Below are 13,847 nucleotides of genomic sequence, written 5' to 3' on the forward strand. Positions count from 1 at the left end.
GAGATAGCCTCAAAAGAAAAGGTTTATTGCTTTTGTCGAAAGAATTGGACAATAAAATTTGGTAATACCACCTGAAGTTACATGGCAATAACATATAAATATTACTACTTTAAGTAGCTTTCTCACTTGTGTTGTAAATTATAGTTTCTGTTGTAAATTATAGTTGCTCTATTTCCCAACTTCTTTCGGGTATAAAGACCTCTACAGAACTACAGCACGAAAATCGAGTTAAAAGTCTTATGTAGTTAAAGCATCAGGCAGATTGGTGGGAGCGCCGAGCACCTTACCACCAACATCTGGGAAGGTTTCATATCCAGCCAGGGGTTTTACCTTTCCGTTAGCATCTACCTGGAGTGGATATTTCAGAATATGACCTTGTAATGGAGTGAAATGATCAGCAATGTATCTCATCCAGTTATCTGCTGCAACACGATTCACGTACTTCACACAATCCAAACCTTCAGGAGCCTTGAAGCGTTGATCGATCCTTCCCCAGTGCTCTGCCCATAACGACATTCTATATCCGTATACCTGCAGAAGTATAATATTCTTGTAAGATCTCTTTCCTTGGAGGGGGTGGGGGGTTACTCTTCAAGAAAGCAAACCTGGCCATGCGGGCGGCCCTTCTTTCTAGCCCAGGTGTGGTGGGGCTGATAAGCACCCATGGCAATCTCTGTGTCTCTTGAACCGGCCATAGAGCGCTGGTTAATATTGGCAGAGCCCAGTATCACATACTCATCGTCCACTACCATTCCCTTCGCGTGTACATAAATCATAAACCGTCCCGCCTTTTGTGAAGCTGATACCTGCCAAGAGTTGTGCAATGTGTATTCCAAAGTTAAATTCTATGGGTGGAAAATTCGGAATGTAACTGAATCAAGAGTAAGAGAGTAAGCATCATTTCAGCATTATTTACACAAAGAGAAGACTTCAAAGTAAGAAATAATTACATAGCTTCCACTTGATGAGGACTGGCCGCTTCCATTTGATTCTTCTGCATGCGGCTCTCGGTTGCCAAGACAGTAAAAGTTCAAATAGTCTGTTGGGTGCGCATTCTCAAGCTGAGCAGCCTTGATTTCTCGAGCGATGATTTCATACATTGTTTGCATTGTCTGCCCCTGCAAGAGCAAATACCATGCAACATGCATGCTTACAAAGTCTACTCATCTAAAGACATAGTTCATGAGCCCATAATCTGGTCTGCTGCATTACCTGCCAATAGAGGATTTCTTGTACAGAAGCAGAATTGGGAGCACCCTCTGGCCACATTGGGATAACAACATAAACAGTGAATCTCTCCTTTGCCCTTATTTTACTGGCAATTTTTAGTGCCAGTTCCATTGGGATTAAATTGTCAGCACCTAAGACAAACACAAATTGAGACATAACTAAATAAATGCTAAGCTGATGATTGTCTAAGCTAATAATGAAGGTAGCTGCTGTCACCTACCTGCGTTTTTATAGGAGGGCCAAGCATAAGATGATCCGAGGAAGTATTGATTTTCAATGTATATAAAGTTCTGCGCAGATCTAATTGCCTGGATATATGCCATTTGAATACTTCTATCTATCACCAAATTTTTCGCACAAACGAGATTCTGCATTAGACCAATGTTTCGAAAACTCAGTTAGCCATTCATCAAGAAAGTAATAAGCTAAGCTCAAAGAACTGTAAGCTAGACAGCTGCCGGAAACATGGGAGTTCAGGAAAATAACAATTGAGTTCAAGGATTACTTGCTGCTCAGCTTCGTGGGCAGTTTTTGGAAATCCTTTCAGTGATCCTGAATCTATAGAGCGGAAAACCTGCCGGCATCAAATTGTGGGACCAAGATCAAGTTTTAGTCTTCTAGTTAAAATTAAGAATAAAAAAAAATAAGAATCTTTATCAGGACATTCTTAACCTGAACATGCCAGTTCTCAGGATCATCTTCCTCGGAGACCCATAATGAGGGATGGTCGCCTGGAATAGTATCAGAAGGACTAATTATCCAAGAAATGCGCTCAATCTTTAGGAGAGCATCATCATGCCAATGTGATATTCTCTTAAACCTCTGACCAAGCTCCGACCACTTAGTGGCTTTTCTCCACCGTTGCTCAAAGTTTGTGAGCACATCATAAGCAGCAGGGCCCTCAATTTTGCAGTGCAAATCATGCCATGGTTGTCTTGGGGCCTTAGTTCCTGGCTATAAGAAAATACAAATCAAAATCCATTACTCAGAGAACTTAAAGCATAACAAGTTATGAAGAATTCCAAGAGCAGTGAGAGATCTCAATGCTTACAGCAAATGTTGGATTATGATAATCATCCTTAAACACAGTATTAAGATCACGAAATAATCGATGTTCAGGTGTATCATAGCGTCCGTCGCAGAGATCTAGACCACCAATAAACGCAGTAATCTTTCGGTTATTGCCAGGGCCTTGTGTGTCCACAATCACACATTTCTGATGGTGAGTATAAATAGTTCCAACAACCTGAATAGATAATAGTTCATTTCACCGAATTGAACTAGAACTAAAGGTGACCAAGTTAAGCCCATATCACTATATCCTGAAATTTTAATCCACATTCAAAACACTCAACTAAAACTAAAAAGTGGAAATGATAATAGAAACAGTACATGCCTGTTGCTTGAAAATGCTAAGCTTACTGCTTGCGTAACGAGGGGCCAGCACACACGTGACAGAGGAGTGCTTGAAGTACCTCCGAGTTTCCTCGTCGTGAGTATCCATAACTCCTGTCTGCACGAGAAAAGGTAATCATCATATGCATCAACAGAATAAGTGCTTCTGAACTTAAACTATTAGTTCATCACCAATCTGGAAATATTTCTGTTTCTGTTAATGTTTGGTGGATTTGGGCTTGAATTAGGAAGGCTACTGCTTTTGAATTCCAAAAATAGAAAGCAGAGTTAAGATCTCAGGACTGAACTCAGAAAGGCACAAAATGCATATAAAACAAAGTATAATTTTTACTTGGATCATGAAAAGCAGCCATCAAAAAATTTCTCCCAATAATTCATTTGCTTTATCCAGAAGGGAAGATAGGAAAAGTTAACTGATCACCCCTCTGAGGAAACATGAGAGTGTGATCTCCGGAGTTACCAAAATTGTCAGGAACATAAAGGTACAGCAAAACCAAAATAAACTGACTCTGACATTCTTGCTTCCAGTCTTCTTCATACACACTCAAAGAATCAGAAATCAAATGCCAGAAATCCAGACAAACAATGTCAAAATCACACCTTCTCATCAAAAGACAACATGTAAAGATCATCATCAAACAGTCTGCAAGAAAATTCGTACCGTGTTAATGAAGAACTTGCTATGGGAAGTCTTGTCATCCCAAACCAACAACAGCACTCTGACACCTTCTTGAGACTTGTACTTGAGCAACTCTCCCAAAGTCAAGTCCCCGCCGATGGGCAACGGCTTTGTGGGCTCTCTCACCAGCTTCACCTTGTGGTAAATCGACCACCCCACGATGTACACCATGTGGTGCGCCTCCAATATCGCATGGCATATATCCTCCCAACACTTCTCGTGCTCGTAATGTCTTTTCTCGTCCAACCCGATTTCAGGCATCATCTCGTCGTCCAAATGCGCGTCTTGATAAAGGGTGACTTTGCTCCCATGGCGCAAGGGGAAGTAACTCTCTTTCAACGCGTAGTTCTCCGAAATGCCTTTCTGGTAAAGGGGATTCGCGTAGCAAGGAGTGAATGATATTCGCAACCGGAGAGCAGAGTCGGGTTTATGGGGTTTTCCGTTTGGACCGATCACGGGGATCCACTCGTCGATCAGCTCGCCGGCAGCGATTCTCTTTGCATGCACGGATGCGACGCCGATGAGGTCCGCCCCGAACATGTCGTTGTCTTTCACCTCGAACTCGACCTGTGTTATTTTTTGTTGACAGTTTAAAATTCTTGGCAAGGGACAAGTTCACTGTACCTCCCTCTTCATCATAATATTTATCTATTTTAAAAGATACAAAAACCCGAAATGCAATGCTTTTGCATGTGAATTTGAAATAAAACTCAAGAATGAAGAATTTGATCGCTTTGAGAAAACATGCAACAAAATATATACATTCTAGCCTGCAGGTTCAGTTATTCATAAAAATATATGATTTTTCATGAAAAATGAAGGAATTACCTGTGAAACTGGGTGGGCTAAGGGGATCTTGAAATTTTCATTCCAAACCGGATTCTGCGAATTGTTTATAATTCGGGTACGAGCAACTCGGGCGCCGGCGAGGCAAACGATGACGTAAGGATCGCTGGTGATGATCTTGTGATGGTGTTTGTGATTGCCGTTGCGAGGGGGCGCAAAGGGCTTGCGGCAGACGTCGAATACGGTGCATAAGCGGCGGAAGCGTTCGGAGACCAAGTCCATGTTTGGCAAGGATCGAGCTTCGATGATTTTAAGGTCGAGGTCTCCATGAAGGTATACTATATTGTTGTTCAGAGCTACTTCGGCCATTTCTTGGAACGAAATGTGTGCAGGCTGGGGCGGAGATCAGTGGTTATCTGGTCTCTCCGCCGTAGCCTGGTGGAGGAGGGAGGTGGCTAACGAAACAGTGTTATTATTATGTGAATTCTCAATGTAGAAGACTGGTCCGAAGCTATGAGTATGTCCTTAGACACGTGTGGGGACAAGATTTGAAGCAACTGTGGACCGTCGTTACATTCCTGAATCTAAGGGTTATAGCAGGAAGCCGGTTTTTGTACTTGAATCAAACAGAAAACGGGTAAGAATACAAGAAAAGACCAGACCAGGAAATAAGAATCTTGCAAAGCAAAAAGTGAGCCTATTTACGAGGAGAGTTCTTGGTGTTTCGGGCATGGTCCATGCATGACTCCACAGTGTCTTTTTAGAATTCTGAGGTATATGTCCACGTGATTCTACAAATTAAACGTACATGTAAACAGTTCGGTCAATTTTCCTCTTGATCAGTTAATAAATAGATTTGAATCCAACATCAAAATGATATGAACTCAATTGAATTAAGTCAGTTCCGACAGTTGGAATGTCAACTTTCCATCTTAACAGGCAACCGTCCCAATCTATAAATAGGTTGTAAGGCCTCCGAAAAAGAAAGTGAAAGAGGAAAGTGGAGTATGCACAATAGGTTACAAGATTACGAAAGTCTGTATATCTCGTGGATCTATATACAAAATTTGATACGTCTTGTTGCAAGTCCATTAGCCAAAAGTTCGTGCAGATATAGATAGACGACGAAGATGCAACATATTTAGCAAGTGAATGTGCAGTTTGATTGACTTCTCTGTATCCGAAAACAAGGATTAGGGGCTTTGTTTTTTCCATCTCGTTGCATCTAAACTGATGTTTCCTCAGGAAGCTCCATGTGATGGGATTGTTCTGCTTTCGCAGTTTTTAGGGGGTATTGAATAGTAACAAGCAATCGTTCCGTGTGGAAAATGATAATTATGGAATCTTGATCAGAATTCAAATGTGGATATCTATAAATAATCTTGCAACATTAATATATAAATAAAGAAAGAAAGAGATTACAACTTCACTACAACTGCTAAAATTTCCCGTATCATGCATAAAATAAAAGGGAATTTCAGCTCCAGCTTTCATCTCTATCTTTCTACAATAATCACTGCTTTACATTTCCTGAAAACAGTCGAAAGATTGACCCGAAATGTATAAAACAAGCAAAAAAATTTATCTATAGGCTGCATTAATATATTAATACAGGATTACTACTCATATTACCATTTCAAGCTGTAGATCTTTACTAGGCAATCTTCAACAGGCCTTCATAAAATGTAGCCTTCTGTACCCGAGGTTTAAATTTCTAGCAGTCGCCATGTGATACATCGTGGTTATAAATCGAAGGACTTACAAACGCTGCTGTTTAAACTAAGGGCTCTGCAGTGCTGGAACTGCAGATATTGCTGCAGTTTTTGGCAGGACATGGGGGAGGCTTTATCATGATGCTTTGTAGGAATGCTATCATCTATATATAATTCAAGACACCTATTAGAGAACAACAAAATATTTCTGTGGATTTGAATTTTTCCTCAGGTAAGGTACTTACAGCAGCTAAACCGGAGCACATAATGCTGAATCCAGGGAAGTGAAATGGTGCATTATCTGATAGGAACAAAGCTAAGGAAAGAAAAAAGGGATTCTTTTTCAGATTAGATTGAGTTTTTCTTTTTCTTTTTGGTGCATTTAAAGTCGGTGAATATTATTTTGCTTACCTGTCAAAGGGCTGAAAGCGAGAGGGGAGACGATGTTGGCAAAGGAGCATATGCCGGTGATGCACCCTTGAGCCTTTCCCTGTTAGCATCAGACAGGGCGAAGTTATTTTTGCATTACTAAAGCTATAGAAGGGGACAATCTCGCGCCATGGATACTTGAAATGCAATTTAACTCAAAAAGTTCAAGTCGTTCAGGTAATAACAGGCACCTGTTCACTTGGTCCAGTCTGTTTGGATGCAATGCTTCGTAACTGTAAGTTGAAGGAGAAGTTCAGTGACATATGCTAACACTTCAAGATACTGATCAAGAAATGTGTCGAATACAAAAAAAGTCTTACACATGGCAGTGCAAAAGTAGCCACAACGGATATCATTGCAGCAGCATAAGGAACCTGCAAAATTCTTGACATATCAGAATGTTGCCAAAAACGAAATTCCAATGTAGAATTCAGGCGATAGGTCAAGAATGTACCCAAGGTGCCCAAGCAATGCTGTAAAGTATCATCTGCACTCAGGAAAATGAAGTTAGTTAAAGGGAGACTGCCAGCTATATATTTATCTGAAAGCTCGTTTTTTAGTACGATGTCACTTATAGAGATAGTCGTCTATTTCAGAGTATTGATCGTGCAGCGAACTTACATGAGCACAGCTGAAAAAGAGCCCTAAGGAAAGCATCTTTTCTTCACCCATGAGTGGAGTTAATATGGGCATGATGATCAGCTGACAGATTTCAGAACCAGTGTTCATCACACATAATGAAATATTGCAAGAAAATATGAAGAAATAACAAACTGCATACGATGATGAATGGCAAAACTACCTGCGATACTGATCCAGCAATTCCGGCAATTATCATCAGATCAGCGAATTGGTCTTTGTTAAAGTGAAACTGAGCCTTCAAGTAATACTGCACGGTGGTTGCACATTAGTCTTTAATGCATAGACATCATAGCTCAACCTCAACAATTGCCTAGTGTCAAAGATTTTAAACTAAGACAAATTGTGCAAGCTGTTGTGAAAAGAAATAGAATAGCATACCATCAAAGAAGCGTAGAGGCCAACGTCTGAAACGTTAATGAAGAATGCAACCACAGCTGCTTTCGAGAATGTGGGGCTGCAGACGTCCAACAAACATACGAAAACACATCGATACATAATAAGGAAATTCAAGAACTTCTCATCAATTAAACTGAGTCAATTTCAGTTAGCTCCTTGGTCTTTTCGTTTACGTGTTTGTTATCAATAAGATTCAATCTTCATAATGAGTGGAGAATGAGTTATTGTAGCTGACCTAGTCCTCAACAAGAAAATGGTGTCATCCACTGAAGGCAGAGTCTTGAAAAGCTTCCATTTCTTCGAGGGAGCTTTCTGCAGAAGACAATCAGTTTCTCTGCTCTCCGCAGCTGCACACATGCTACTGCTCATTGCCGACTCTGGAAGAAACACTCTCATGTATAACAGTGCAACAACAGACATTGCAGCAGCAACCTACACATAAAACCAGAAAAACCACGCAATTAAAGGACTTTCATACAACTCATTTTCATATCGGTAACCACGAAACATAAGTAGACACTAACTATTGCTCTATTTTTACACATCAAACTAAGAACACGGGAGTAAGAGCATACTTGAAACGTGGCGGAAGTGGAGAGGAAACGAGTCGACAAATTTCCAAACACGAACGACGAAGAAGAAAAGCCTGACATGATACCAAACACTGCAGCCCTTCTGCTCTCTGGAACATTATCTGCCTGCAAAAAGCAAGTGAACTCACATTGTTAGCTACTCTGTTGTGACTTGTAGTTTCATATAACAATCTTGTGATGCTGAAGTGCTACATCTATGAAGAGAGAAACATTACCACATATGCAAGAGCAAGAAACTGAACACTTCCTTCGCTGACCATAGCAATCAGAGTTTTGAGCACATAGTAAGCGTAGAAGTAATATTTTGTCCTGCTGCATGCCAGTATTACTGTATCCATAAAAGCTCATAACATCAACATCTAAACAACTTCATACAATTTCTTCCCAAACAGTTCAAGTTATAATAATTTATAGTGTTAATTACATTTAGACCCTCCCTAAAACTACAAAATTATATTTTTCTTCAAAGAAAATTTGAAATTACACTTAAATCCCCGAAAATTCTCCATTTACACCTAACCCTCTTTGATATTTTCTAATGTCATCATCTTTTCTCCAAACTCTAATGAAAAAGAATCATGTATAAACAATTGATTTTAAAATGGGATACAAATATAATTTTGAAACTCTTTTTAGAGAAAGCGTAATTTCGTAATTTCAGAGGAAGTCTAACTTTAATAACCCGTATTCAAATCCATATGAACATAAATTCTGGGGTCTGCCTTCGGTCTATTGGGCCCTAAGAACAGTAACTAAATTTGAGGCCCATGTTATGGCCCACAGTTGTTCTTCTTCTTCTTTACATTACCAAACCGTATATTGGGCTTCAAAAATTCTGATAGCTATACGGTCAGCATCACTATTTCAGTATTACTATACGTATTTTTTGCCCTTTTTCTTTTTTCCCTCTTTTTTCTGCTTTATTCTCTCTTCTTTTTCTGAATATACTTTTACTTTTCCAATAGCTTTTGTTTTTTGCCGTTCCCTTTTTATATATTCTTTCAAAAGAAAACAGACAGATTTTTAAGAATTATTCTTTTGTTTTTCTTAGTGTCTCATGTTGTATGAATTCTCTACTATGTGTGTGGACTTTTGTACATCATTCAAGATTTCTTTTTTGTTCCAAAACTAATCATTATTCGCCCTTAATATCTAAATTAATTTTCGACTAAATTAGTACTGATCTACAGAAAAATTATTGCTCGAATCAGATTGGCTACAGACTCGCATTCAATATATCATCACCTTGTTAGTACTATTGTTATATTAATTATGTATTTGATCATTTTTTTTTAATTGTAACATGCTCGTTATATAATTTAATTAAGTGTGAGCAAATCCAGTTTCAATTATTATTATTTGGATAATAACCCTTAAATTAATGAAAATAAGGGGGGAACATAGAGATAATGTAGTAAAACTCCTATTAATACTAGGATGATAATTAGAAAGGAAAGCAAGAAAAATTACCAAGAGGAAAGATGGACAGAGTCATGGGGACTGTGAGCATCACTTTTCTTCCATAAGTGTCGGAGAAATTCCCAACCAAAGGCATAACCACGACTGAACCCAACCCAATTATCTGCACCAACACCCCCAAACATCTCATAATTACAATTTGACCCCTACTACACCCACCAATTAATACACCAACGTTGGATGTCAAAATGATTTGCCAACAACACTCAAATAGAAATTAAGAAATAGGAACAGAGAAGAGTGATTACCACGATTCCGAGCTACTACTTGTCTTCCACAAGCTACTTTTATATATGTTTTTTTGAAAAAAAAAATAAAATACTACTCTCATATAATATTATAAATAAGCAAATTATTTTTTTTCTATATTTTTAAAAATGCAGTAATTTACCTATTTAGATAAAGATGTAAATCGCTTTATTTGGCATAGGAGGTAAATTGCTATTTTTTTATCATAGGGGGATAATTTGTTCTTTTGTAATATCACACGAGGATAAATTGCATTAAACTCATTTTTTTTATTTAACGTATACCCAATATGTGTATAAATTCTTCACAAATAATATAATTTTGTATACGTAACGTACGTATATTATACAAAATAAAAAATACAACATTATTTAAAATAGAAAATCCGCATTTTTTAGGTGGATGTTTAAGACATAATATCCTGAATCACTAATTTCCTTTCAAGCAATGATACGAAACTAGAATTGGGGAACATTCTTATTCATGTTGCTCTACACGTAGATACACATAAAACAAAGTTGCAAATAGGTTTGTACAAGATGAACATTTACTGCTAAAGATAAGAATAGAGGTTTTGAATTTTAGGACAATTCTAATTATTTATGCGATAGAATTTATGTATAAAAAAACCCCACATACTGAATAATTGTAATTGTCTGAAACTATTTCGAAATCCCATAACTTTCTAAAAGATGACTCTAACTTGGTGGGTTCGAAATCTTTTCACTATGTTTGTTTTCATTTTTAAGTTATCTTCAGGACAAGTCAAAACATACCCAATGTTTGCCATCATTCCAAAACACCTTATCTAGGTGTTTTAAACCGTTTTAACATAAATAGATACATATATATACATATACATATACATAATATATATAAAACAGACATGATTTGACAATGAATAGTAATTTTTGTCTCCCAGAACACAACATTAAACATACAATACTTATTTTAAATTATCTTAAAAAAAAAAATCCAAACGTATATTCTATCTCTAACACACACTTATTTATCTTTATTTCTCTTTCTCTATCTCTACAAAACACAATAAAATATTTAGAAAATGAATCCAAACGTTATATTTATTTCTCAAGTAAATTTTGATGTTGTCATAAAACAGGCAAGAATTGGAGTGGACAGAAAGTAAATGACGTGGAGTTCCACTAATTTGTATGTCTTGGATGTCAAGTGAGGTTTCGTTTCTGTTGAAGACATTAGCATATGTCGTATGTACATCGCATCATCATGTAAGTAAAACTTAACAGTTTGGAAAGAGGTGGTCAGTTAACTCAGAAAACGATGCTGAGATAAAGAGAGAAACCCGACTCCACAATCTCGAAAATTTTTATTCAATTTAGGTTTAGTAAAATTAAATCAATTATATAGTAAGTACGATATATCTGTTAGGTGATTAATTCCTATACTTAAATTATACACCAATCACACCACAAATATATTATACTGATCATATAATTAATTCAAATTTGATCATTCCGATCTGAACTAAAATTCCTCCTTGTCAACCCCAAAATCTGTTTCTTTCGGTAAATTTCCTTTTCTTTCCCGTTTTGATTTTGAATTCCGTTGTGGGAACAATTACACAAATATACATACATTCTTTAATTGTTTGGAATCCATACATCATTGTAATTATTGTCTCCGACTTTGAATAAAAATCTTTTCATTAGGTAATTAATTAATTACTACCCTTTTACCTAATTTTATAGGGCAAAATGCATTTCACCACTTTTATTATTCAAAAATAACAATTTACTCCATTGTATTTTTTTTTTTCAAAAAAGTAATTTATCCATTTGTGTTCTTAAAAAAGACACAAAATACCCCACTTATGCTAGAGGTTAGAGGTGCAACACATGTGCTCTATATGCAATTTTGATTGAACTGTTAGATATTATTTTATATATATATTAACAATGGAGATATGATAAAAAAAATCAACAGCATAGATCTTTCATATTTATATATAAATCAATGGCTCATACCTATTTGAATTAGATCGATGATTCATAAATTATATGTATAATATATATTATCTATATATCAAAAAAAAATATATATATACATATATTTTTAAAAAAATATTTTGGTTTTTTGTATATACACTATGTACGTAAAATGAATATTGGACCACTTATTTTTAAACATAAGATCTCAACCGTTAATTTAAGTAAGATTTATATGATGTAATATGAACAGTCGATTGTGTTAAATAAGATTCAACGATTGTAAAATAAAAATAAAAATTAAAGAAAGAGAGAGAGAAAGAGAGAGAGAGAGAGAGAAATGGGCGGATGTATCACACGACTCATATAAAAGGAGTATTTTACTTATTTAAAGTCCAAAGGGATAAATTATTATTATTTTTAACACAAAAAAATAAATTACTATTTTGGAATCACATGGGTGCAAAGCATTTTTCCCTAATTTGATATGTTGACAGAAACTATGTGTACAAAAACTAGAAACGTTGCTACATTAACTAGCCGTCCATGACTTTCTGGGTATATAGGGATGTGGATTTTCCCTTCTTAATTAATTAAATTCTAACATGAAAATGAATTGATGGCTAATCAAGAAAAGGGCAAATACCAACCAACCGAACTAACTGATTTAATTTATTTAATAATTATTAGATACATGACATATGTATATAAAAGTTTAATATAATAGCGCCCATCTTATATTAAAGTATATATATGTCAAATTCAACGCACATTTGTGAGTTTTCTTAACACACATATATATTTTATCGGCAAAAGGCAAGCAATTCTCGTGTGATATTGTAAATGAGCAAATTATCCCCTATTGAAAAATTACCACAGGAGAATAATCTGTTTATTTACAATATTTTTCTAATTATGATGTAAATAACATGCACATGTATATTAATAAATATATACATTTATGTATTTATTATATAAATTAACAGAGAAGAATTAATTTTTATTATAGAAGATAATTAGGTTAATTCAATTATTGAAGGAGAAATGGAGTCATTAATTAGTTCCCGGGTGATGAAGCAATGCGAGGAAATGGTAAAAAAACAAAAGTAAAAAAAAGGAAAGTTGCTGCTTTTTAATTATGATGCAATAAAATCTCTCTTTTCTCAAATATGATGATGTAGTTACTAGAAAAGGATAGCTCAGCGTCACATTGAAAATATGACTGCCAACCCGAATTCATAATTTTGTAATTAAATGAAAATAATTGCACAACTTATGTAAACAGGAGAAATTTCTTAGACGTGTGTGTTGTGTGATTCGTCACTTTTTCTAAACTATACACCCGTAAGTGCTTAACATACAAACTTTACCATAATGAAGTGTATGGTGTACGTACCGCTTGTTGAGCTCCGGTGAGGTATATGGCCAAGGAGCACTCGTCTTTTCCGGGACAAAGCGCGGCCATGGTAACGTCGGTGATGGCCGGAACCACCATGAAGTTGGCGAAGCAGTAGAGAAACACCGTCATGAACAGGTGGCTCAGCCCAACCGCCTTCTCCATTGTGTGTGTGTGTGAGAGAGAGAGACAGAAGAGAGAGAGAGAGAGAGAAAAGGGTGTAGAAGAAGAGGTATCTTCTCTCTTTGTCAATGTTTAGTCTCTCACTCTCAGTCTTAAAGCACAAGCACTGTGATGGTATTGTTTGTGCCTATTTTATAGCATCTGCGGTACTCCAAATATACTGTTGAAAAGTGAAGTGTGTGTAGGCTTCCTCACAAATCAATGCAGAGAAAAAGTTAAAGCAAAAGCATTAAATGGAAGATCACAATTTGATTTCTTCAAATGTTTTGGAGAAAAACTAACCAATCAGCAAGGAAAAGTTCAGACTTGTGTGTGCTTATGCTTTACTTAGGACATCACTACTATATATACACATACCACATCGGAGTCGACTGTGGAATCTGCTTTAACATTACGTTCAAATTCAACGATTGTAAATCTAATTAGTACACATAGTCGATGGCGACCTCAAATCTTTTACACAAAACGGTATATCTTAACAAAAATCGTTTTTCTGAGCAGTTACAAAAGAATTTTTCAAATCACATAAATCTGATGTTTGTAATTAAATATTTTTTTTTTTGGTATAAATTTGCAAGGTGATTGCAAAAAATTGATGAGGGGCGTGAACACACAAGTCAAAGAGTAAACAAAGTGCGAAGTTGAATGATGCGTAGCTTGTAAGTTGATGAAAGGCATAACGGGGAAGGGAAA

The 13,847-nt window shown here is 36.3% G+C and overlaps 2 protein-coding genes across 2 annotated transcripts; both read right to left on the reverse strand.

Moving 5' to 3' along the window:
- On the reverse strand, positions 31–4,622 carry LOC105165955 (phospholipase D delta). The gene is made up of 11 exons (XM_011085115.2): positions 4,154–4,622; positions 3,308–3,892; positions 2,627–2,743; positions 2,282–2,476; positions 1,903–2,184; positions 1,736–1,804; positions 1,451–1,598; positions 1,213–1,361; positions 951–1,118; positions 606–806; positions 31–531 (listed from the first exon to the last, which is right to left on the reverse strand). Exons 1-11 carry the CDS (start codon positions 4,478–4,480, stop codon positions 238–240), a joined length of 2,535 nt encoding a protein of 844 aa, XP_011083417.1. The 5' UTR covers positions 4,481–4,622; the 3' UTR covers positions 31–237.
- On the reverse strand, positions 5,464–13,484 carry LOC105165957 (hippocampus abundant transcript 1 protein). Its single transcript, XM_011085118.2, has 14 exons — positions 12,972–13,484; positions 9,354–9,465; positions 8,099–8,211; positions 7,866–7,988; positions 7,526–7,722; positions 7,273–7,348; positions 7,055–7,141; positions 6,874–6,954; positions 6,707–6,739; positions 6,573–6,626; positions 6,444–6,485; positions 6,235–6,313; positions 6,069–6,139; positions 5,464–5,987 (listed from the first exon to the last, which is right to left on the reverse strand). The coding sequence occupies exons 1-14, from the start codon at positions 13,134–13,136 to the stop codon at positions 5,886–5,888; spliced, it is 1,335 nt and encodes a 444-aa protein (XP_011083420.1). The 5' UTR covers positions 13,137–13,484; the 3' UTR covers positions 5,464–5,885.

The sequence above is a fragment of the Sesamum indicum genome, linkage group LG7 (assembly GCF_000512975.1).
Source record: "Sesamum indicum cultivar Zhongzhi No. 13 linkage group LG7, S_indicum_v1.0, whole genome shotgun sequence".
Classification (NCBI taxonomy): domain Eukaryota; kingdom Viridiplantae; phylum Streptophyta; class Magnoliopsida; order Lamiales; family Pedaliaceae; genus Sesamum; species Sesamum indicum.

Coding starts and splice junctions, on each gene's coding strand:
- LOC105165955 (XM_011085115.2), bottom strand. CDS start 4,480: ATGGCCGAAGTAGCTCTGAACAACAATATAGTATACCTTCATGGAGAC. Junction 1,805..1,902: donor CTGAGAACTGGCATGTTCAG/GTTAAGAATGTC, acceptor TGATGCCGGCAG/GTTTTCCGCTCTATAGATTC. Junction 532..605: donor AGGGCCGCCCGCATGGCCAG/GTTTGCTTTCTT, acceptor ATACTTCTGCAG/GTATACGGATATAGAATGTC.
- LOC105165957 (XM_011085118.2), bottom strand. CDS start 13,136: ATGGAGAAGGCGGTTGGGCTGAGCCACCTGTTCATGACGGTGTTTCTC. Junction 7,723..7,865: donor CCACTTCCGCCACGTTTCAA/GTATGCTCTTAC, acceptor TTTTATGTGTAG/GTTGCTGCTGCAATGTCTGT. Junction 6,955..7,054: donor TTGCTGGATCAGTATCGCAG/GTAGTTTTGCCA, acceptor GAAATCTGTCAG/CTGATCATCATGCCCATATT.